The 26,808-nt window shown below is 42.3% G+C and overlaps 1 protein-coding gene across 1 annotated transcript; it reads left to right on the top strand.

The window, feature by feature from the left end:
• Positions 1-1,797: 1,797 nt before the first annotated feature.
• On the top strand, positions 1,798-26,546 carry LOC142213166 (synaptotagmin 1-like). The gene is made up of 9 exons (XM_075281400.1): positions 1,798-1,816; positions 11,118-11,210; positions 16,850-16,920; positions 17,722-17,889; positions 19,807-19,919; positions 20,155-20,544; positions 20,791-20,910; positions 24,270-24,381; positions 26,210-26,546. Exons 3-9 carry the CDS (start codon positions 16,905-16,907, stop codon positions 26,509-26,511), a joined length of 1,221 nt encoding a protein of 406 aa, XP_075137501.1. The 5' UTR covers positions 1,798-1,816; positions 11,118-11,210; positions 16,850-16,904; the 3' UTR covers positions 26,512-26,546.
• The last annotated feature ends 262 nt before the right edge of the window (positions 26,547-26,808 follow it).

Genomic DNA, 26,808 nt, shown 5'->3' with positions numbered 1-26,808 from the left:
GCGGTCCCTTATGTCAGACAGGAGGCCTGAGGAGGACAGGGAGTTGTGCCGGAGCTGAAGGAAGGTAAGCGACTCCGATTTGGACATGTTTAGTCTGAATGAAACCTCATCTGCTAGAAGCCACCAGTGGACAGACAGTGAATGCAGCACCGATCACATGTACGTGTCATCAGTATGATGATTAGATTTGGGGCAAGACAACCCCTTTTATCAGTCATAATATGGTGGTATTATTTGCTTTAACTGCACAGCGCTCCTCCTAAACACTCTCCTCCTGCTACTCGTGAACTTGGTGACTCTCCTTTAGTAGAATAGTGGTTTCCCCTGAAACGGCCATTTTTTCCCGTAGACTATAATGGGATCTGATATTCGATCGAGTAGTCTATTGAGCCTCACTCGAACGATTCAAATCTCGAATATTCAGCCTTTACTCGAATCGAATATCAAATCTCGAATATTTCACTACTCGCTCATCTCTAATAATAATACATTTTATAAAGGCTTATTAACACCTGCTGATTCTGTTTTAATTTAAGGCTAAGACACAAGTAGCGGGCAAAAAAGCACAACGGGAAAAACTGTGGCAGAAATGCATTGGGATTTTCCCCGCAGCGCTTTTCACAGAAAAAAAAACTCTGCAGACTTTCTGCTTCCATTATACCTAAAGGGAAACCCAGTGGCATAACTAGGAATGGCGGGGCCCCGTGGTGAACTTTTGCCATGGGCCCCCCCCCGACTGACACCGACGACCTCGACCGACCCCTCCTACGCATTCCTGCGTGTTCTATTATCCCCCATAGTGGCCCCTTCACACAGTATTATGCCCCATAGTGGCCCCTGCACACAGTATTATAGCCCATAGTGGACACCCATAAACAATTATTATACTCTGGGGTCTTTTCAGACCCCAGAGTATAATAATCGGAGACCCGGGGGAATAAAAACATACAAAATTACTGTTACTTACCTGTCCCCTGGCTCCTACGCTGTCGGCCTCCGCTGCCGTCCTTCTTCAATGATGTCGGACATCACATGACCTGAGACGCAGGCCGGGTTCATGTGACGTCAGAGACGTCAGACAACTAGGAAGGAGGCCTGGCAGGATTGTGGAGAGGTAAGTAACAGTGTTTTTTATGTTTCTTACCTCTCCCGATCCACCAATCATTATACTCGGGGGTCTGAAAAGACCCCCAAGTATAATGATAGCAGCGGTAGCGGCTGTCACCAGGCCCCTAATGTCCCGGGCCCTGTGGCAGCTGCCTCTGCTGCTACGGCGGTAGTTACGCCACTGGGTTAACCGGAGAAAAAACAATGCAAACAAACAAAGGCACAAATACTGAATTTCAACTATAAAGAAAACATTTTTTGCACTCTATAGGGAAACCGCCGGCGCTTCCGCAGGTATAATCGACATGCTGCGGGTTCCAAAAAACGCAACAGTTTTTGAAATCGCGGTATTTCTAATTCTCTAGAAGGAGAAGTAGTATCAGTCCGTTATATTTTTTTTCGTGATATGATCCACTTATGATTTTGGCTTCAAAATCTGTATCAAGAGCTAAAGAAAACCTATGAGAAATCTGTACATGTGAATATAACCTAAAAGTACCCTGTCGCTGACAGCCTTCCTCCCTTTATAAAGCTCAGTAATTTCCTCCAGGTATGTCTTGCAGGAGAGGAGTTAAGTAACTCAGGTGTGTTTTCAATAATAGGGCAGGTTAAACTTGTTGCTCTAGAACAGTGTGCCAGAAGCTCTAAGTATTTGCCATATGCTGCGGAGCTGAGCTCACACTGCCGGCTGCCTGGACAATAACACACGGTAAGCTTCTGGTTTTGACTGTTATGCTACTTTTTTTTTTTACCTATTGTTTTGTGTGCCCTAATTCTTCTCCGTATTCCTAATAAGAACCTGGTTTATTAAGATCATGCATTGTGAAAAGTAGGAATCATTCAGACACTCGGGTTCGGTACATAACTGCTTAAGGGGAAAAAAAAAGCATGCAGTTTTTATGAGATTTTTACATTCACAGATAAAATGTGTTAACCCTTTAAGGATGCAGGATAGTCTGTACACTAATGCTCGGTGACTTTTTCATATTTTCCTTCCCTGGCTTTCGACGTTCATAACTTTATCTTATTTTTCTGCCGCTTTATAGGTAAGTAAGGGCTTTATTCTTTGTGTGACGAGTTGGATGTTCATCTTGCACCATTAGGGGGTACGTTACAATGTTTTGATTTGCTTTTATTTTATGGGATCCATGTATTTAAAAAAACAAAAACTTTTTACAATTTGTGTCTACGGTGTTCACTCTGCACTCAAACTGACATGGCAGCTTTATCCAGTGGGTTATTAGGATTATGTCGATACCATATCTATGTTGTTGTGTTTTTTTTGTTTTTTTTGTTTTTTTTTCTTTACAAATAAAACTGACATTCTTTGGGCTCAAAAATAATAATAATAATAATAATAAATATATATATATTTGGATAATGGGGACACATGCATGCACATGGCGATATCTTTATATACATATATATATTGTTTTGATTACTTATGTGGTGGGTTTTGGGGTTGGTGTGTGTGGTGTGTTTTTTTTTTTTTTTTTTTTTTTTTTTTTTTGTGTAGAAAGGGGGGGAGGAGGATAATATCAGATCCACAGTGTAATGTACTGCAGTACATGGGTTCCCTATGCGAATACTGCATAAGCAGTTAAGAGTTCGTTGCCTGGCTGCCATGGCTAGCACTCTTTCCCCCTGGATGCCATGATTCGTATTGATCGTGACATCCAAGGTGTTAATTTGTTGGAGTCGAAGTATCTGACTTCGGTGGCTGGTCTTAGCTGAGCCAGGAGCTGGAGGTAATACCCCAATAACAGCTCCTGTGCCTGCAGCATTATAGCGCTGTAAATGTGAAAAGGAGAGTAAAGGTCCGCAGCTCTTGCTCGTAATAAAAAAGTATATTTTATTCCATTATTTTAAAATTTGGCAAAGAACACCATGACAAAAAAGTAAGAAAGAAAGAAAGTACAAAAAGTAAAAATAAAAACGTTAAATATCACATCTCTGACGCGTTTCAAAACCGCAAGGGTTTCTTAATCATAGCCTGATGGTTGCCATATCCCAATAGCGCTGTATTATATTATAGCGCTGTACTGTCATGGTCCTGATCATTAAGGATACAAAGAGGGAAGTGGTTAATGCTTAATCTGTAAAATTAGGAGACTATCTGTTAAGGTAGTGGCAGTCGCATGCAGAAAAGCTGTTTTGTTTTTCTATGTTAATTTGAGCCAAAGCCAAGAGTAGCTACAGTGTCGGATCCAGGCTTTGCGGGGCCCTGGGCAATTGACTTTGGCAGGGCCCTATTTACCAGGGGGTTTGAGGGGTATGGAATGCAGTGCACCGGCATTCAGTTGCGCACTCTGCTCCAGATTAGACCCAAATGAATGGGCTTAGTCGGGAGGAGGGGGTGTCTTCAAGCCAAATCTCGAGGCAAAACGGCCTGAAGAATGAGCATCTTGCTGCTTTTTCCAGGAGGTGAATATGGCCTCAAAATCCTGACCAAAAAAACCCAGTGTGAACTCGCCCTAACTTATAAATTACCTGTAATCATGGAAAGATACGTCAAGTATCAGGCTAAAGCTCTGCAGGAAGCCGAGCCTCCTATTATCAGAGATGAGCCAGACTTGTTTCGTATAGATGACCATGATGTTGGGAGCCCAAGTCCCTGCTCTGTGTATTCCATGGCCTGACTATATCCTTGGCATATTGCTTTGTGCTGCGGTTGTAGATCGATTACTTAGGCAGTCTTTTATTTTGGGTCAAAGCCAGAACTAGATTAAAAAAGAAAAGTAAATATAAAGGAAGGTCTTGTACATGTCTTTCTGCAGAATCCGCTTCTGACTTAGGCATAAAACTAAATACGGTATGTCATTGCAGCCTAAGGCTAATTTTACCGAAGAGTCCTATGGCCACAGTTTTGTATTATGGCCTAGTTTGCTGGCTTATTGACCTGAACTGACAGCATCATAAAGAATATTCCCTTGGTTCCAGTCTCTATGTGCATGCAAATTTGTATGTACTAACTTCATGTGAAGCTGATTTGTTTTATACAATATTATAATTATAAAATATATATAATTTATTTTTTTATTTTTTTTCCCCCTCGACCAATTCCCCTTCGTTTCTGAAATGTGTGGATTGGATTAGCCACAATTCCATGCACTGTGAAATGTTTCTGCAACCATGGAGCCTCAGTCTTGGACCAGATTCACACACGCGTATCTTGATCTTTACTTTGCCTTGGTATTCCAAAGCCAAAATCGGGAAAAGGTGAAATTGTTTCCAGGATTCTTTTTTGTAGACCCCACTTTTGGTGTTGGTTAACAAATACTGATGCAATATACTGACTAATGCTTGGTTCACATCTGCCTTCGGTATTCCGTTAGGGGAGTCCACATGGGGACCCCCTGAACGGAATACCAAACACAACTGCAAGCGGTGTGCAGTGAAAGCACACGGACCCCATAGACTATAATGAGGTCTGTGTACTTGCCGCGCGCTGCCCGTACGAATCATACGGACAGAAAAGTAGATTGCGACCTACTTTCCTGTCCACATGATCCCTGCGGAGATCTGGCGGCAAGCACACGGACCCCATTATAGTCTATGAGGACTCCCCCAGACGGAATACCAACGTAAGTGTGAATGAGGCCTAACATTGTTCCGTGTGAAGGAGACCAATGGGTTTCAGCAAGGCGTAGCAAAACATGGGTGGATTTGGCGTTACTACTTCTTCCAATGAAGTACTTCATTATCTTGTACAGTGCTTGGAGACCCTCAGCTTTGCAGGCTGCCCAAAATAGTGATGGACAAAACATGGCAGTATAGTAGATGTACTTGTTAGCATTGATATATGTACGATAATGTCTTTTCTAATATTACAGCTAGGGAGAAAAGACTTCATGTGACTTATACAAATACATTGCTCTTTGTTCTTGGTGACGCTTGGCACTCGAACATGTTCTATATAAATAGACTTATCCTGTTTAACCCCATGAGTGACCATATATAGGTGTGACCAAATCGGCCAAAATTATTTCCTTGTGACTGATAAAGCTTTTCGATCTGTATTATATTTAATAGTTCATATACTTTATCTCAGACTAGATGCACCAATGCAATATTTAAGCTGGGGCAATAAGGGGACTAAGAAATTTTGCAATATTGGCAAAGTTAATAGCAATGGGTTCCTGTTCCTCTTTGATCCATTACTAGTATTGACTGAGATCTAGGGGTTTTCCCACCAAGTTGTTTCCATTCCTGTTCCTCAGTTGGGGTCCGACTGCTCAGACCGCAGTCTCTTCCGCATCGCTTTATGGCGGCGACTCTCTACGTGGGGACTTGGCTTTAACACTATGTAGGCAACAGGAACTAAACTCCTGCAACTTTTGCTTAATGCAGTTTTCTTCCTGTGACTATTTTGTGCAGCTTTCATCACATGAATAGCCTTGTCACGGGTTTACTGTCAATCCAGATTCCTAGATATACCAACAATACACTCAGCCGCATAGTTCTCTTTGTAATGCTCCGGTCACACCACATTGTTGGCTTTTGTCAGAAGTGTCTGTGTGACTTAAAAAAAGGTATATAAAGCTGTCATACATGAGAAAAGGGCTTGGGCGATATTCACATAGACATGCTAAAATAAGCTCTGAAAAACAAATGGAACAGTCTGTTTTCAAAAGAAAATTAGTATGTCCATAGAAATGATGGCACATGTACGTGGAAAAAGGATGTGTGAATAAAGCCTTAGGGTAAATCTCGAGGCAAAACGTTCTGAAGGATGAGCATCTTGCTGCTTTTTCTGGGAGCCGGCTTGTTCCTGATCGGCTCTTATTGATTTCAATGGGAGTCGTCTCTTTGGTCAGGATTTTGAGGCAAATATGGCCTCAAAATCCCGACCAAAAAACCCCCGTGTGAACTCTCCCTTAGAGTAGGAGTATGCAATGTGGTCATGGGTAGTCCGAGCCAATTGCCCCGGTATTCAATTAAATTGGTATACACTGTTTGAGTGCTTCTAACTAATGGCGGTAATCTGAAAATCCCGGCTACTATTAGCTTGGAATAATCAATTTGTAATGGATCTTAATGGATTTGTTCACCTGTACCATGGACATGTCCGCTGCGTCATGATTGTGATGTGTGACCGTCTCCTCAGTCCAGACAGACCTCTATGTATTTACGTAGTTACTAAACTGCTTACGATTTCTTGGCTCTTTCTGACCTCTCTGCTGGACATATTATTCAGTAATCTATTTCTCTAACACTCCTCAGTAGTTGTAGGACATAAATGGCTGTAATCTTTACAATGTTGTGTACTTGATGGGCGTATTCGCCTTTGCGCTGGATAAGCCGTCCTAAATAAACATCATTATTGGAGATAGTCGTAAGAACACATATGGTACGTGGCTCTAAACCATCAAACTGAAGACTGTATGCGGTTTTATCTCAGTAGGGCTCTGACGTTTCCTGGAGTCAGGTTTTGCCGGTATTATGACCTTTTAGAATTGCAGAGATCATGGGCTTTAGACGTGTCTTAAAAGTAAATTCCCACTGTTAAAAACCTCTTCTGATACCTGTGACTTTCTTCAAAGTCTGATCTATAATATTTATATAGGGTGTGGGGTCATCCTGAGTGTCCATTGTAATAGCTCCAAATAAAGCAGAAGGGCATGAAACAATCCAAAGCAACTTCCCTATTACAAACTGTACAGTAGAGATGAGCGAGAAGTATCCGATGGAATACCTCGCTCCCATAGGAATGCGTGTAAGCGGCCGAACACCAAGGGGTTAAGTGCATCGAATATTCACTGCGCTTAAACCCTTGGTATTCGGCCGCTTACACGCCTTCCTATGGGAGCGAGGTATTCGATTGAATACCAATCGCTCATCTCTACTGTACATGAATAAATACCAGAATTACTTAAATTATTTTTTTAAAAATTTCAAAGTCTAAAAATCCATTTAAACTTTGTTCAACTGTCTCCAAGTATGTATTCTAGCCTAGAGGTGCAACTACAAGTCTAGTTCCTAGAAGAAATGGCCCTACAGCTGATCGACAGACTATGTGAATACTGCACTTCATTCAGGTGGAGGTGCAGTGCTCTATAATCTATTGTTACATAAAGGCTTTTCCTCCTAGGGTACAAATCCTTAGTGTAAGCTCTGTGCAGACACTATGCCAGCATGGACTGGGGTGAGCTCAGGATCGTAGCGTAGTAGAGCTAGGTATACTGCCATTGGTTGTAATCACTGACCCAGAGTTAGGATTGTGGTCTCAACATGTCACTGGCATAAACTAGTTCAGGCTAACATTCATGCTACACATGTGATTATGAATTCTTACAAAAAGGGGCCAAACTTGTAAAACTCTGTACAAAAGTAAACCGACTAAAATGTGGTATAAGCATAGACTAGACCCATGTTGGTGAACCAAATGCACATATGCCAGAGGAGACACTCAGAGCCCTCTCTGTTGGCATGCTCGCCATCGCCTCATCCAGGTTCACTAATGGGGAATCCATTGTGTGGTATTATATACTGCTAGAAATCAGACGGTGTGCTGAATTCGGCATATTGTCAGTTTTCCCGGTATGTGTCGAAGTTCTCAGTGATGACTTCATAGGATGCCAAGGCCTCCACCATCTGAAGAAGAAGGTTCCATCACTAGAATTGTACAATGTTATATGGGGGCAAGAAGCAGTAGGTGAAGGGCATAATGTAGGACTCGAAAAGTTGCAGTAACTGTCTTGTTTCTATAAGAAAGGGAATGGAGTCTAGTAGGTGGCAACATCTCACGGTGATCTCTTCTCCTGATGGTAGTGAAACACTGCTAAACTCTGCAGTATGGTCTTCTTTGCTCCGAAGGGAGGGGAGAGGGACTACTAGGGGTGGAAATATTTAGTTTCCGTTTATCCTTCTTGAAAACCAGGAGAGATGGTTGCTGTAAAGGGTCTCATCCATGGTCCTGTAAAGCTCAGAGCCTGCAAATTGAAGCCAGTCTATAAAATAGAAGTTAGAGGTTCAGATGCCTGTCTTTGCCCCATATAGGCAGTGGCTTTGGTGGAAAGACTTTAATGGGATTCTACCATTAAATTTTTTTTTTTTTTTTTTCTTCTGGTTGACTTGTCAGAATAGCCTTAAGAAAGGCTATTCTTCTCCTACCTTTAGATGTTGTCTTCGCCCCGCCGTTCGGTTAAAAATCTGTTTTTTGTCAGTATGCAAATGAGTTCTCTCGAAGCACTGGGGGTGTCCCCAATGCTGAGAGAGAACTCTCTCCAGCGCCGCCTCCATTGTCAGCAACGGCCTCTTCATCTTCTTCTTCCGGCGCTGGGGGTCACACTTGTACACTGCGCAGTTGGCTCTGCCATCAGGCTGCAAGCAGAGCCAAGTGCACATGCCAGTGGCGCTTTTTTTTTTTTTTTTTTTTTTTTTTTTTTTTTTTTTTGTGGCCGCTTACGCAAGCATGCGCAGTACACTCCTGTAGTTCTATGGGGTACAGTGTACTGCACATGCTCGCGTAAGCAGCCACAAAAAAAGGCCGCTGGCATGTGCACTCGACTCTGCCTGCGACCCGATGGCAGAGCCAACTGCGCAGGCGTATAAGTGTGACCCCCCCCCCCCCCCCAGCGCCAGCTGAAGAGGCCGTTGCTGATGGAGGTGGTGCTGGAGAGAGTTCTTTCGCAGCATTGGGGATGCCCCCAGTGCTACGAGAGAACTCATTTGCATACCAACAAAAAACTTATTTTTAACCTAACGGCGGGGCGAGGAAGACCTCTAAAGGTAGGAGAAGAATAGAAAAAAAGAAAAAGATAGGTGAGTATCTATCAAGGGACGCTTAAAAATAAATCTTTATTGGATAATTAAAGATAAAATCGTATAAACACCAAAACACAGACTATGATAGTCTAAAAAATTGCTAGAGATAATGAACCACTCATCACTAGCAAAAAGTCTAAGGATGGAGGGTACTTATTATACTTCAATTCCCTCACTATCACTTAGATAGTAATTGGCCAGATCCAAAAATAAAGGATGCCTGTCAGAAGCATATGATACAGGGATAGAACGCCAAGAATAAAATTATGGCTAATAGTTCCCTAGCAAATATATTGCCACTGATCACCCCTATATCTTGATGGTCTGAATCTTCCACAAGACCAATCAACAAATACTGGCCAATTAAATAAACACAGAATCTTTGCCTATAGTCAACAAAGTTGTATATTCTTTGCCTGTCAACAAAGTTGTTTTATATATTTTTTGCCTGACGCGTTTCAATGTTCCGGTCTCTATAGCTATGACCGGACATATCTTCAGAGGCATAGACTGTAAAGAACGGCAAAGGTGTCTGACCTAGTCTTAGATATTGTTTTAAACTAGTGCTGCACACCCTCCCGCTCCCCCCACGGCACTGATGTATGGAGAAGAATAGCCTTTAGAAAGGCCATTCTGACGTATCAACTAGGGGAAAAAAAGTTTTTTAATGGTAGAATCCCTTTAAGTGCTTTTCTAATCTACCACAGAGCTCCAGCCATCTATCTCCTACCCCCCCCCCCCCCATCCCAGGCCACCAACTATCTCCTTGCCCTCTCCAATCTTTGGAAAGTGCCACCCACTGTCTTTTCCATTAGAGCTTTAACCTTCTTACTACTAGTATGCTCTTCTCATCACAGAGACCTGACCCTTTAAATTCCCATCTAGTAATGCTGCTCATTTCTTCCCTAAAGCCCACAAGACTGAACTGATGGCAGCATTTACACTAGACAGTGTGTACACTAGACTGTGGACTCGCTGTCAGCGGCATTGAGTTTAGACAGTGGACTAACTGTCAGCAGGATTTACACTAGACTGCGGATTGAACTGCAGCATTGTGTATACTAGACTGTGTGCTGACTGACAGCAGTGCTTACACTAGACGGAGGACTAACCGGTGGCATTAGACTGTGGACCGCCTGGCTTCGGGGTTTGCCCCAAACTCTGGACTGATGGGCAACAGGGTTGATGCTAAACTTTAGGTTGTCTACATAATTGGACAGTTTCAGTTGATTGGAACTTTTCTTCCCGTAATCAATAGACTCTCTATAGCTGTAATACATCTCTGTCCCTTCCCTTCCCCGTTCTCGGTTCCCATTTCTCTGGAAACTTATCGAAGAAACTCCCTTCATGGCAGACGGCAAGAAGAACTGCGTTTGTGTTTTTGTCCTTGCTGTCATCTCAGACCTTTCTGTAGAAGGGAGGACATTTCTAAGATTAATGGAATGAGAACACCATGAACTTCCAGAGAACTTGCACGGTTTACTTTGTGTGTTTAGTTTTTGGAAAATGTCCTGTAGGAATTGTACCATGTACAACTGAAAAATAAAAATAAAAAAAATAAAAATGGGTAGATATAGGGCCCGTCTGCATTAGAATTTTTTTTTTTTTTTTTTTAAATAAAAATCACAATACGTGGTTGAACCCATCACAAGTTGGATGCCAAGTATGCCTGCTGGACTCATTTTAGTTATTATGGGGTTTGTCAAGCTCAGCTAAGACTTCTACTTTGACAGGCATTGTTCACAGTTCACATGTGTCCACCACAAAATCCTAACCAAAAAGATTGCTCCCATTAAAATCAATGGGAGCCGCTCTGGAGTTTTTTCTGGGAGCCGTTTCTTCCGGCTCCTGGAAAAAAGAAGCGAGGTGTTCATTCCTCAGGCCGAGTCGCCTCGCGATTCGGCCTGAAGACACTCCCTCCTCCGGACTAGGCCCATTTATTGGGCCTAATCTGGAGCTGAGTGCGCAGCAGGATGCTGGTACAGTGTACCGGCTTTCAGTCGCGGCTACCCGGTTGTGAACTTACCCTCAGAACACAATCCCTCTGAGTAGTTTTCTTGGCTGTTCTAGAGTTTTCCACTTACAAATGACCCTGCACTACCCTATGGTGCACTGCATGGAATCTCCTTATAGCTTCCCAGGTGACACCTGGCTGGTGGTGGTGGGGAGAATGTAAATGTGGAAACTTATAAGCTTACATGTTTGATAACTAAGTTATTAATTATTTATTGACTTTATTACAGGAGGCTAGAGAACATACTCTGAAGAGCATGAGCGCAACCGTAGCTAGCCTTCACTTTGGCAAGAGGCATCAGCCTTTCTCTTTCAAAAATCAGGTTTGTATTACTTATCTCTTTAAGGACACAAAGTAGTTTGTATGTTGGCTTTTTTTTTTTTTTTTTTTTCAATCTTTCCCAGCCTGCCTTCTAAAATTCATAACTTTACTTTTCAAACTACATAGCTATGTAAGGGCTTTGCGTGACGAGCTGTACATGGCTTGGTTGCCATGAGAATCCCTCGGAACCCATGAATTTATTGTGGTGAGTCCAAGGGGTCCCCCCAGACTCCCTGGATTCAGTGATTGCTATTGAACATGGCATTGAGGGGGTTAATCCAGGTTGAAACTGAAGGCAAAATAAACCAAAAAAGAGTTGCAAAATGCTAAGAAATTTATTCAAAATAAGTAAATGACATACAACATATAGAACAAAACTGGTGACATACTACTACCATCAGGTAGGTGCAAGCGAACCAGAAAAGTATGAAGTAGTAAATGAATATTACATTAAATGGTAGTAAACTGGGTAAATAACCCCTATGAAGGTTCATATATCATGTATATGTCTAAACACCGCCCATGGATCCATGGCAAAATTTGAATATGTTCAATATAAATGACTAGTAGAAGTAACAATAGTAAGGAGTATGGGGCGGGTAATCAATACCACAATGATGTCGCCAATAAAATGGTCAGATGCTAGCCCACAAAGTCATAATAAGTGCAATGAATACATGCAACTGGTGTAAAAAAGTGGGTTAGATACTAGGAATCAAGCTGTAAATAAGCAAACATTCACCATAACTCCTAATGAAAAACCAGTCACATACAAAGAGAGTATAGGAAGGATACTAGTATGGATGGTTTAGACACAAAGTAGATATGTTGAGGTTTACCCTATCTACTTTGTGTCTAAACCATCCATACTAGTATCCTTCCTATACTCTCTTTGTATGTGACTGGTTTTTCATTAGGAGTTATGGTGAATGTTTGCTTATTTACAGCTTGATTCCTAGTATCTAACCCACTTTTTTACACCAGTTGCATGTATTCATTGCACTTATTATGACTTTGTGGGCTAGCATCTGACCATTTTATTGGCGACATCATTGTGGTATTGATTACCCGCCCCATACTCCTTACTATTGTTACTTCTACTAGTCATTTATATTGAACATATTCGAATTTTGCCATGGATCCATGGGCGGTGTTTAGACATATACATGATATATGAACCTTCATAGGGGTTATTTACCCAGTTTACTACCATTTAATGTAATATTCATTTACTACTTTTCTGCTGTTTTGGTTCGCTTGCACCTACCTGATGGTGGTAGTATGTCACCAGTTTTATTCTATATGTTGTATGTCAGGTTTTTTTTTGTTTTTTTTTTATTTTGAATAAATTTCTTAGCATTTTGCAACTCGTTTATTTTGTTCATTTGGTTGTATAAGTGCGCTCACTTATGACCTTTATTAGTGGCACTCTATGCTGTTTTTGGATGTTGTTGTGCCCTTTATTCCATGTCTGTTTATATATGAAACTGAAGGCAAATATCACTTGCCACACGCTAAAAAAAAATCTTCCAACTGAAAGAACAGCTGTACAAAGACTAGGCATAAAGGAGCACGCAAGAAAAAACATGCAAAAAAAGTAGGCTGACTGAGAATAATCTCATAACATTGCAATCGTGATTGACTTTGTTGTTTTTCCTCTGTTTGTGGGCACCTAAATTCCATGACAAGGTGCCCTCCTGGGACTGCCAGCCTATAGTCTGTGGGATAACATGGCAGCAAGTGTTCAATTCCCTCATAGCGCCACCTCATGGGAAAATTAGAGCATTACACAATGCTTGTTAAAACTGGTGACCTGTCTAGAGCTTGGATGTGTTGGGTCCTCCATACTGAGCGGCTACGCCTGACAGAAGTTGGCCATGTTCGGAACCCCCTTCTATTAGCCAGTCTGAATTCCATAAACTGTCTCGAGTTTCTTCTACGCCTTGTATCATTGGTATAGACTTGTTACTTCCCATGAGCCTAATAGGATTATTACCTCTCAGCATTAAATGTTTATTTACTCAGCAAATATTCCGAACTGTCTTACAGAAACCAGACATGACAAAAGTTTTGAGTATTATGTAGCCTAATATTATGCAAATCTTTCCCTTCTCCTTGTGCAAAATATAACCCTGGATTCTCATGCTTCATATGCCAAGCTGCTCTTACAAGCATAAGACTTTATGTACACCTCTTTAAAGCAAACACTCTGAAAAGCAAATAGATTTGGTGTGCTCCCATGACTGATCTCCAAATCTTTGTTGAAGGTGAGCTGATTATGCGGCACAGATATCTTGATCAGGAGAAAATAGTTGAGGTAGCGCATGGCTTCCCTGCACTTTGGTAACACAAAAAGGATAGTTGTGTGGTGATTGTATAGAATATATATATATATATATATATATATATATATATATATTATATAAAAATACATATTCGTAAAAGAACTGTTTTCTTAGAACTCCCTCAGTAAGAACAGAATTCATGTTTGACCTGCCTTCCCTCTCTGTTCGTGCAAGTAGGACACGTGCATTTCAGCTTCCCTCTCTTAAAAAGACAAGTGTTCACACCAACTATTCTGTCCCTAATAGAGATGAGAGAACAGCGTTCGATCGAGTACATGTTCAATCAGATATCAGACTGTTCGATTCGAGTCGAACACCAGGTGGCGAACTCACTAAAAATTCAATTCCCCTCCCACATTCCCTGGTGCTTTTTTTGCACCAATAACTGCGCAGGGGAGGTGAGACAGGAACTACGACAACGGAGGCATTGAAAAAAGTAATTTGCTGGCTAATGCAGGGGACCTCCAATTTATACGAACAGTGGATTTAATATCCGGTTCATATGAGACTGTGAACTATGTGACTGTGAAACAGGGATAGATGTACAGGCAGGGTTAGCTAGGGATTACCTTTATTTAGGTGGGTATGTCACTCACACAGCTCTTTGGGGCTCTATCTAGTCGGGATCCCTGTCAGCTTGCGATATGCCTTTTTCCCATAGGAATGCATTGACCAGCGTTGATTGGCCGAATGCCATACATAGTACAGCATTCGGCCAAGATCGGACCAGAATGGAGACTGCCGTGGACCGATCTTAGACTCCGGCAGAACCCACGTTGATTGGCCGAATGTTGAACGCTGGTCAATGCATTCCTATGGGAAAAAGTCAGCTCCCGCATATTGCAAGCTGACAGGGATCCCGACGTAATACAGTGACTTCGGCATGTTAGATGCCCCCAGACATGCTTCCCCTGCTGTCCCAGTTGCATTCCAGGGTGTTGGCATCATTTCCTGGGGTGTCATAGTGGACTTGGTGATCCTCCGGAGTCAAATAGTGGTTTCCCCTAAACGAGTATTTATTCCCCATACACTATAATGGGGTTCAATGTTCGATCGAACAGTCGAGTATTGAGCGGCTACTCGAATCAAACTTCAAACATTTCACTGTTCGCTTATCTCTAGTCCCTAACTAAACCCATCCTGCCATTGGCTATATTGGGCCCCCTTCACATACAGAATATCATTTGAGCAACGGGTCCTAGCTTGCTAGTGTCCTGCCAAGGTGTTGCATTATGTTCTGATCTGTTACTGTGCTTGATCCTGACTTTCTCTGTCTGCTGTCCTGTACCTGACCCCATCCTGTTCCTGACTACTAAACTTGAGCTACTAACCCTGACCTGTTGCCTGACCACTGACCTTGCACAAACTGGTTGCCTTGACCTCCTGTGTATACCCAGACTGCCACGGTCATACTCTGGTAATATAGATTGGTGTCTTGCGACCCCCGTCTAGATCATCACCTACTGGAACTAGTTCTAGAGGTAGTTTAACTGGTGGTTCCCTGTAAAGAAGTTCAGATGCCTGTATAGAGGTTAAAGCGTGCGTACCAGATACCACATAACTCCCTCCAGAGTAGCCCAAAGCCAAACTGGTTAGAACGAACAAGCCATTGAACTCAATGGCTAACTATATTTTACATGTATATTTTTACACATGTAAAATGGACAGATTACACGGAGCGTAGACAGAATACACGGCACGTAAACTCCGTGTCAAGGGGCCCTTTCTAAGGAAATATCAAAGGAAACTGGAATATTTATTATGAAATGCTCCATCTAGCAATAACTGACTTTTTTAACAAAGACTACCCATGGCATTGACAGAATTGTGTTGTATATGTCACTATGTTAAGAAAACACTACAATAACAAACTCTTCCCCCTAAACCTATTCAGGCTTACTTACAGTAAATCTGAAGTATAATTTCTCCTAGAAAACTCTCACTTTTCTACTTTTTATTTTCACTTAATATTACTCAAAGCTAATAAACCTGACAAAACCAAGCAATGTGACTAGACAAGTATTATGAACCAGCTTTTCCAGGCCCCTGAACCATAAATCTAGTCTACGTGCTGGATTGTTAGGCCTTACTGGCATGTCTGCATTTTTGTGGAGCAGTGATGTCCATTATAATGATGGACCGCACATGACCCTGCTTATTTACAGGTCATGTGCTGTCCGTGGTTGATGGAGGGGGGGGGGGGGGGGTTCTTTCTCTCCATAAAACTTAATGGAGATCCATGGTCTGCAAAATGGGTCAAATGGAGGATGTCTTCATTCTTTTCCAAGGCCAATGGTCCATGGATAACAAACAAACTGGCTGCATATACTTATTACAACAAATGGGTGCACATGTAGACACGGATTATCATGGATCTCACAAAAAGCAGGCGTGTCAGTAAGGCCTAGAATCTCACTGCTGGTACTAAATTTTCTGGTCCTTCACAACATTTAAGTGGTCTGTGATAATCCCAATATGACACCCCAGCAGTATCAATCAGCCAGGCATTTCACCTCGATATCACTTTGATATAGATCTTGTCCAGAGCGGCAATTCCCAACCGGGGTGCCGCAGCAATGTGGTGGGAAAATGGTTGCATGTCCTCTTCAACTACGTTGGCATCCATAGGAAGCCAATTATAGTTTTTAAGTCTTTAGCTTCCTGCTCTACCACTGAGATATCTTCTAGTAATGTCTGAAGACCTGCTGCAGAGATCTGGGGGATGAGGATGGGCAACTGTTGCTTATTTTATATAGCACTTGTTTTAACAAATTTATGATCAGCTTTAAACTTAAACTTGACACACCAGGTCTAGAGAATTACCCAGAATGTTCTCTTAAGTGTGCTAACGTTGGGCCATTATCCAAGAAGCTTGTCCTAAAAATATGGAAACAGGACATTTCTGGACTTGGTAATGCCTGTCTCATATATAACGTTAAAAACCCCCCACAAACCTATATGCATGGTAAAAATAAAAACTGTAAGCAAATGATGCATTTTCTTTTTCTCGCTTCCCCGTATATTGTACTGAATATTATATGGGGCAAATAGGAGCTGAAACTTGCCCTGCAAAAAAATAAGTCCTCATATGAAGGGGAAAAAAACCACAACTTTTATGGCTTTTGTCTGAGTGATCTGTCAACAGTCCGTCCTGATGATCTGTTGATGGATTGATTTTTCGTTGTTTCTAGAATAAACAGATGAATGACTTGTACAAAGTCTCTACATATTTTTAGATCATTTAAATGGTTTTGGACACTTGGCTTCTCAGTAAACTAAATTCTTTCCGTTTCAGGTATAAGCCGGCATGGTGACAATCCCTGATGTAGAATTTCAACCCTAAATCTAGAATGTGCAATGCCTTTGGTAATATAGATTTAAATGATGAACATGCTACTCCTATCTCCCTCCAGTCACACAATAGACATGCAGCAGTTTTTGGCAGAAATTTTAGAAGGTTGAAAAGTCAAAAACTTCTGACTTCTTGTCCCTATGAGTCTGCTCTTCTATATAGGTAACCCAAACCCTCATACACACATGCCCATGTCTAGCTGCAAGCACTCTTGCCTAATTTGTTGCCCAAACAAAACCCCTGAAACTCCCCCTTCTCACCTGGAACCGAAGAACCTTCTTCAACCTAATTGTATTTACCTAGATGTATTTATCTGGTCCCAGGATCCCAAAATTATACCCATTTAACCTTAACCCCATGACTACTGAACTAAGAGGTACAGCAAGACCGTGCGGCTATAGTATATAAGCCTTTCCAAAAGCTGCACTGTTTCTGTACAGGTGACTTGTGGAGGTCCTGGCTGGTGTAGTCCCACAGATCTAATATTGATAGCCTATCCTAAGGGCTAGAAACAGGATAACCCATTAGTCCTCTTTTCTTATAGTGTATGCCATGCTAAAAAAACAAACAAAAAACCCAGCACTGCCTCCAAGTAAAAGCAATGGGGGACAGTTTCCAAATGGAATATTTGGAGTTGAATTATTTTTTATTTTATATATATATATATATATATATTTTTTTTTTTTTAAAGGCAGAATCCCACTCCAAGAAAAAAGCAGCACATTACAGTTGTGTGAACATACCCTTACATGTTTTAAGTGTTAAGTATGTCTCTTGGCTGTCTCTTCTAAAATATTGACTGTTTTCTCTTCTAGAGAACATGAGCTTCCGATATTTATCCTTCCAGATTTACTTGCCTATTTCAGATACTTTGAAATACGGCCTTTTGGCTCTTGCAATTGCTTTGTTCCTGGCTGCTCTCATTATATTAGTATGCAAGATGCGCCAGTATTACTCGTATAAAGCAACGCCAGCTGGAAAAGGTGAGTAGTCTATTCACATTAGAAAAAACTTCAAGTATTCTTAAAATCCCAAGAAGAAAAAAATAAGCATTAGACTGCCTGTTTCTAAAGAACATATGTTTCTGGACCAAAAAAATTGTTTTTTTTTTTTCTAGTTAACTAGGATAATTTTGGTTACAGTCTATTTAATCTCTATAGTCACACAATTGTTGTCCTTGCCGTTAACATTGCATCAAGAAAGGTGGCATAGGAGCTTCATAAATATGGCTTTTGGCCTACTTACAACTCGCCACTTTATGGTAGGCTAGAAAAAAAACCTATCCCACACTTCTCACAACAGTAGCAAACAAAAGGGTAACAATCTTAAGCAATGTCTATGGTTTTGATCTTGAGGACGTTTGGCGCTAAGGACAATCTTATTAACTTTTAGATTTAAAATGTGCAAAAAAAAAAGTAACCAGAAAGGTCTATATGTAACACTCAGGAGGGCCAGGATTGATGTCACGGGTAGTATGTCAGATGTGGCCAGCTTGTAGAATGACCCTTGATCCCAAATGTGCACAAAGCCTTTTTGATGTCCCCAACTACCTGCCCCCACATGGTACCTGACAATGACAACAGACAACCAGGTCTCGGGGGTAGTCGTTGCTCTTTTTACTAGCAGGACGGGGTAATACAAATGTACATATGGAGTAATTCTTCACATACAATACTGTGATCCCTGCAGGTAGTGTCCAGTTAAGCAGGTGATGGAGAATGGAACAAAAATACTTTGGGTAGTTTAACTAGTAGTTGCTTGAGTAGTTTAACTTGGATATACTTGTAAAGATGGCTTGTATCCAGGGGGTTAGTCCTCAACAAACTGGGTACACGTATGTAGAAGAGGAAACAGGGGTGTTGACAGCAGGAGACCCTCAAATTCTGTCAGACTAGCTATGGGCTCCTTAAATACATTTTCCCAAAGACTTACTTGCAGAGAGATACGTGCGGAGTTCCCAGATGTATGGATAACAGGTCGTTATACTTTAGTACTTGCAGACTTGGGGCTTCAGGGGAAAACACTCTCTGAGAAGAATCTTAAGCACAGAGGAAGAGACATCTCTGGTTGAAGTGCACTGATGCTTGGCTAACATGTCCAACCCTGCTCCAAATGTCCAGATCTCTCCACACACACACACACACACACACACACACACACACACACACACACACACACACACACACACACACACACACACACACACCGATCAACAGGGTTTCCAACACTCTCCAGAGAGGGCTGTAACTCAACTCCTCCTCCAGGCCAATCAAGGGAGCTTGATTGGTTCTGAAGGTCATCTGATCATACTGGACACTACTTTACATTAGCCCAGGAGGATGATGCAATCACAGACATAAATTAAAATGAAAAGTTTAGGCAATTGTAGTTCACCAAACATCCACAAGATGGTGAATTAATAGACCCCCATGTGTGCTGGCTCTTGTGAAATATATAGGAAGGAATGGAGAGATACCTCTGTACCTCATATGCAAATGTCCTTACCATCTCGGTCTGCAAGGACTATTAAAGGGACTAGCAGTACCGGGACATTACATATACATATAAAAAATGTAAAATAAAATGGGAATACAGAAAAAAGCTGTGGGATGTCATAATTTTCTTTGTTGAAAGAGAGCTTTTCTCAGCCATTCTCTCTGATGACCTGGAGTTGTGACGTCTGAATCTCAAGTGGCACATGGTCATGCTACTTTGTATCTGTCTGTATTGAATGGACACAGAAGCTGCCCTGAGACATTGAAGCGAACTCCTAACTAAACTAATAACACAAGTTAAATCAGATCTGGACACCTAATTTGTACTGTATGATGTATAACTCATGCCGCCATATAAGATATACATATTTCATCACTAGACGTAACTGGTTTTAACTTTTGCAGACAAGAAGTTCATCAGTAGTTCAGAAGTTGAAAAGAAAAACGACGGAAACCTTCTTATAAGAAGTTTATCTAATGTTTTTTTTGAGGATGCACGAAAGGAACAGGACTCAAAGGTAAATTCAACTCCCATTAAAGTAAAAGTCTGACCTGATGTGCCACAAGTTTATCCCACATCAATTTTTTTGCTGCAGCGCCCTCTGTTGGGCCTTACTCTTCTTGCTTGTCCTCGGAGTATAACTAATCAAAGAGTTCCAAATTGACAAGATTGTGACTGTGTAGAATTTTTTTTTTTTTTTTTACATTGACTATATACTCCAATATTTTTTATTTTTTTTTCCCTTCCACTAGATCCAACAAATGCAGAAGGAAATGGAGAAGCTGGAAGTACACTTAACCCCTTCCCCTCCAAGTACAGAAAGCCTAGATGATTTGGGAAGTGATTCTGACCATCCTCAAGGGCCCAGAGGAAGGCTGAAGTATAATCTTCATTATAATAAAAAGTCAAAAACTTTAAGACTCTGCATCATTGAAGCGACAGATCTTCCAGAATACAGCAGAGACCCATTTGTAAGGATCCGAGTCTTCTATAAAGCTGATGGAGCACATTCGGAAGTATTATCTGTCGTCCATGAATGTGAAACAAGGGTAGTTAAAAACAGTAGAAATCCAGTATTTGATGAAGACTTTTCATTTTCACTAAAGGATTACCCATTAATATCCACAAGTATAAAGCTGGAGGTATAGTAGCTTTTTTTTTTTTTTTTTTTTTTTTTTTTTTTTTTTGTGACTTCCAAATTTTATGCAAAAGTTATGGTGTTCAGTTTGTTTCCTGTATCCCAAAACAGTGGTGGAGACACCAATGCCAATGTGAATCCAGCCATATCTATAATCCATCAGGATTTATAAGGCTGGAGCATGCAGATCACAGCTATTTGCCATCTAATATTTAAAATATAATCTTTAAATTTTCTCTCCCCAACAAAGGTGAAGGATTTTGACAAATATTCCAGACACACGCTAATAGGGGAGACCAGGACTGCGCTGACAAATCTAAAAGTTTCTGAAACTTTGGAATTGGATGAAGTCTTGCAGGATAAAACAAAGGTATGCCTCTGTACTAGGTAATCTACTTATCATGCATTGTTCTCTTTTGCAGCCACCACTCTCTTCAGCTGATCTGTTTGTATACAGAGTGGATCAGAAGTGTAACGTTAAACTCCTTGGCCCCAATGCAAAAATCTGTAATGGAGCCCCTACTTATGGGGCGTTCAAAGTAGACAGGGTTCTATTGCAAAATTTGCATTTGGGCCCAGGAGCTCCAAGGTACATCTCTGAAAGAGGCAAAAATCTAGGAATCAGACGTTAATGAATAACTCTTTGTACTGTTGATCTTGGGTTGCACTTGGATTCTTATACTTTTCCAGTTGTTATCATAATGATATAAATGAGAACATAGCTCGATTGTTAAAGTTGCACATGACTGGCTGTGCCTGTGTATTATCTAGACGTAACAGACTTGTGTATTAGACAACTACACAAGATTAGAGGAAAGTTCTAAAGTCAAATGTGGTCCAATCGGTAAATATACTCTTATGCATTATCTCTCTAAGTAGATTCTGAATTTGCCACTGTACATTTAAAGTGAACCTGCCACCATGAAAATGTAATCTAGTATTCAGGCAACATGTAACAGAGCAAGAGGAGCTGAATAGATTGATAAATGAATAGTTTAGTAGGGATCTTCTACGCAATAGTTTCATGGTTAAAAACAACTTATTGACCCTGCCTGGCCATTACTTTACTTAATAATGATCAGGAGAGTGGTGTTGCAGTTCTTGTAATCCAATCCTCTTCTGTAGCCTTTTCACTTCACAATCTTTGCCATCACTCTTCTGAGGTTCCTCTGGAGTAGAGAAGCGGCGCTGATGTCCCCTGTGGACCTCTTGTCCTGTGAGAAATCCTAGGTATGCCCCCAATATATTGTGGATAAAAAATAGTATTCCTAATTGCAGCCACTCTCGTACAGATAGTCCTACATGACTTCGGTGCAGCTGTTGGGTTAATTCGCTCCACTAACTAAATCATGCACTCTCCCTTCTCTTGGCTGCAAACTGAGCATAAATCACAACACAACATAGTCCACACATCCTCAGGTACATGCCTCCACCACCTACTGATTTTTGTAGAGATAGTAGAAAGTAGAAAGATCCTCAGGATGCCATCTCTTGCTGGCCATGCCAAGACACGTGCACTGTGATGCGCATAATTCAATTTATGTGGGAAAGTGCACGATCTCATGGCCACCAACGAGATTAAAGGGGTTGTCCCACGTCGCATACTTACCCGTCTTCGTTCCTCTAAAATCTTCTGTCTTCCGGCTTTGTCTCGTCATTGGTGGGCGGGGTCACATATGCAAAGCCAAGCGGCGAGATGCCGCCGGCCCTGCGTGCGCGCTCATACACCAGTCTACCCTTCACAATGCGAATACAGACCCCACACCCTGCGGGTCTGTATTTGCATTGTGAAGGTTAGACTGGTGTATGAGCGCGCACGCAGGGCCGGCGGCATCTCGCCGCTTGGCTTTGCATATGTGACCCCGGAGCGGAACAGCATCGCTTCTGCCGCTGCTGTCTTCATGCAGGGCAGAAGCATAGCGCTGTGCCTGTGCCGGCGTCTAACAGTCCCCAGCATCCACCTATAACAGCGGATGCCGGGGAGTTAGACGCCGGCACAGGTGAAGCCAGCAACATCGCTATGCTTCTGCCCTGCATGAAGACAGCAGCGGCAGAAGCGATGCTGTTATTCCGCTCCTTCGCCCTGGAATAGCAGCATCGCTTCTGCCGCTGCTGTCTTCATGCAGGGCAGAAGCATAGCGATGTTGCTGACTTCACCTGTCCCCCCAAAGGGTAAACTACCCCCCCCCCCCAGGCTCGCTCCCGTGCACTTAGCCCCTCCTCCCTTCCCCCTCAGAGCAGGCAGACACATCACTTGACTCATTAGCAGCTAGGTCAGGGCTGTGGTCACAAAAAAATGAATAAAGTGAGATAGTGGACAAACAAAGCAGTTTTGCTGAAGCATTGTATTTAGGAAAAGTCTTACATTTACAAGCAGTATAGATAGGATCCTTGTGACGGGACAACCCCTTTAATACACTTGCCCCCAGTCCAACCAGCACGTATCTGGTCCAATGAGAGAGGTAAGAGAAACTCTTGGTGGTTTCTCCCCCCTCCCCTCCCCTCCTATTTTTAAAGGGATTCTACCATTAAAAAACTTTTTTTTTCTAGGTAACACATTGGAATAGCCTTTAGAAAGGCTATTCGTCTCCTACCTTTGCAAGTGATCTCCGCTGCGCCCTTCGTTCGAAATACTGGTTTGTACTGCTATGCTAATTGGTTCTCTCGCAGCGATGGGGGCGTCCCCATTGCTGCTCGAAAACAGACTCCAGCGCCGCCTCTGTCTTCTCTGCATCCTCCCTTCCTTCTTCGGCTGGACGTCGGACGCCTGCGCAGTAGGGCTCTGTTTGGCAAACTTCCAGCTACTGGAAAATATGAAAAATTTAAAATGGCTGGAATTTTTGGGTGCAGTAGATGCTGGGGAAGGGGAGGGGGCGTTTTGTTTTGTCTGCCCCTTCCCTGAGCTTGAGGACTTGAGGTTGCCGTCTTCTGCCGACAGGAGACTGAAACCCGGCATTCAGTGTCCGCTCGTGAGCGTCTTCTGCTCTCCACAGCAAAACTTTTTTTTTTTCCCCTTGGTCTCCCCCCGCCCCAAAGTAGCGGAGATGCCGTAGCTACAGAGATCGCAGGCATCAAAGACCTATCTCCATCTAGTTGACTCTAGTATAAGCCAGGGGGGGCTTCTTCAGCACAAAAACTGTGCTGAAAGACTTGACTTGTACTCGAGTATATATGGTATCTGTTTTGTATTGGCACTTTTAGTCCGTCTGTTATAATAATGTGCTCACTGGAATTGTAGCACCTATTGCTTTCTAGTTAATGGGTTCAGAGACTGAACATTGACCCTAGTGCAGTAGGGAGGCAGGGACATCGAGCATCATAGATGACTACAATGGCGGGGGTCTGGGTCCAGTCCATGAAAATACGGTCAAAATCAGAACAGTATCTCCCGGATCATATCCATCTGTGTGAAGCTGACCTAAAGGGCCAGAGAAGGTGTTACAGTAAAAAAAAATACTTGTGTCCATTTGGGGCACACTCCATGCCTTGTGATGTGAGTGAGACGGGACTTCCAATGGTGAGGCATGGTATGTGCCTGAATGGTCAGTGGTGGTGGACAGGAAAGCATGAATATCTATATGCAACTCCATCTGATTAACTGATGTGCTTGGATGAGTTTATCCTATTTCTATGGGATTATTATTGAAGACACAGATCCAAAGTGTTTACAATATCTAATCTATCTCATGTCATATAGAATAAATTCCAATTTTTATTTTTTTTTAAAAGGATGTCATTGGAGAGGTCCTCATATCATTGAAATGTCTCCCTACCGCACAGAAAATTGAAGTTGGAATACTGAAGTTCAAAACTAGTTCATCCAGCATTATTAAAGATAGAGGTATGTATTTAAAGCTGTGTCTGCCATATGTAATATCATTTACATGGTTTACTATGTAGTATTGGCCAATCTAATGCATAACCTTATTTTTCTGTATCCATGTAAATCTCTTGTTGAGACTTTGCATGCCAAACTGATAAATATTTTAAATATTATTCAAACACATAGAACATAATTTTTATTCTCCTCTCCTGGGTCCTCCATTTCCAGTACCAGCAGGACCCCCCCCCCTCCCTCAAGCTATTTTTGTGCTGTGCGACCACGGCAGCCGATCACAAGAATCAGCGGTGGCCTCATCACAGTAGTCACGTGATGTCACCACTGAGGCCATTGGTTGGCTGCTGTGGTCGCCTAGTACATAAGTGATGTCTTCAGGGGGACCAGAAGACCACCTGCTGCTGGCAATGGAGGATCTGGGAGTGGTAAGAATAGAGACAAAAAAATCCAAAAACTTGGCCCTATTAGGAACACTGTTAGGGACCTGATGCACAAAATGACTCAATAAGCTCCAGGCAACCAGGATCCCCAGGTGCTGAGTCAAAAACAGTCCTAGGTGTGCTATGTTCTCCTATCCGGAGTGGAACCAGGCCCCGGAGTTCTTCACCAGAGCTCCTGATGGTGGAGTTGGACTTGATAAAAGTCCCAGGCCCAGATCCGAACTTCCTAGAGGGCGGCACACACCCAGCGAATCCCAAATAAGAGGACACAGAGAATCCCATACACCAACCTGAGAGTGAAGTCCAAGAGAGCAGGATGGACTGGAGTGCAGATGAGCAGGAGGGTAATCCAGATAACTGGAGGTCACGTGGTAGCAGAAGGCGGAGGCAGGCGCGTAGTCAGGGAAACTGGGTCATACATAAGAGGTCAATGGAGTAGCCAAATCAGGATCCAAAAGGAGGTCAGGTGGAAGCCAAAGGTCATACACAGGAGGTCAGGAAGGTACCAAATCAGGATCATGGAGGAGAGGTTGGTAAGGCAAGCCAGGTCAAATAATCCAGGGAATCCAAGAGCAGGGACAGGAGCCAAGAGACAGGGAGCAGAAGAGGCTTTTGACACGAGGGAGCTGATACCGAGAGTGAACGAATAACCAGTGGCAGGCCAGAGCCAGAATGAACCCAGAAATGCTGGTTCCGGAAATAGGAAGAAACCGGAACCTCCACACACTAAAGCGGAGGCCTCCGGCCTACCCTGGCGCCGGAACCAGCAGTGAGTCCAGCGCTGGACAGGGTTTGGATCGGGTGCCTCTGTGTAGCACAGAGGCGGCCCGACCCATCCTAACACACTCATAAAATTAAAGTTTCTGGTTGAACAACCCCTTTTAATGTTTAATTTTGTTTACCCACCATGCAAAAAATAAATTTTTATATATATATATATATATATATATATATATATATATATATATATATATATATATTAGAGATGAGCAAACACTATTTGAAACAGCCGTTTCGAATAGCACGCTCTCATAGAAATGAATGGACGTAGCCGGCACCCAGGGGGTTAAGCTGCCGGCAAAGTCTGCGTGCCGGCCGCTTCCATTCATTTCTATAGGAGCGTGCTATTCGAAATGGCTGTTTCGAATAGTGTTCGCTCATCTCTATAATTGATATTTTCATTATTTCCCAGCACAACCTACTAACCTAGCCTTATCTAGACCAGAGTAGCAGGTGAATCTCTTTACCAAAGCCATGTCACCCTCCTCCTAGTGCAGAGTCTCCAAGCTTGGGTTGCAGTTCTAACTCCATGTTTGGTTGGGAATGGTGCTGTGCCTAAACAAGCTGAAGCAACTCATTTATCTATATAATCTTTTTGTATTCCATTTCAGATGTATATGCTAGAATCGATGTCTTCAGCAATCACCATAAGCAAAAGCATCAGAAATCAAGTCTACGAGCAAAGTCCAAAGTGACAGTGTTCAATGAGACCTTTCTCTTTAGTCTTCCGGACCCAAGTAAAACTCAGTGCTTGATTCTTATCTCTCTGTATGAAACTCAACCCACAGGAAAGGAACTTATCGGGCAAACCACACTGGGCAACCAAAAGACCAAATTAAAAGCTGACCATTGGGATATGATGCTGCAGACAGTGCGACAGCCAGTAGCTGACTGGCATCTACTGTATATATAGAGGAGTGACTCGGAGGACTGCTGACTATTTCTGTGACGGTCACTTAGATCGTTACATCTCAACAGGTCCCAATTACTTGCAAAAAACCTAAAAACTGTCTACATACATATGCCGCGTTCCGGCATAACCAATTCAAGGTTGTTTCATAAAGCGGAATGAAAACTAATGGGACTTGTGGAATTTTTCAACAGCAAAGCCTGTTGTGACCTGAACAATCTGTATATACATTGTTATATTACATAACAATAAACGAGAATGTGTCATTATTTTTCCGACCTCCTGTGTGTGCCAAACCCA

Source organism: Leptodactylus fuscus, chromosome 7 (genome assembly GCF_031893055.1).
Source record: "Leptodactylus fuscus isolate aLepFus1 chromosome 7, aLepFus1.hap2, whole genome shotgun sequence".
NCBI lineage: Eukaryota > Metazoa > Chordata > Amphibia > Anura > Leptodactylidae > Leptodactylus > Leptodactylus fuscus.
Note: the sequence above shows the minus strand (reverse complement) of the source record. Positions and strands in the feature narration are given on the sequence as shown.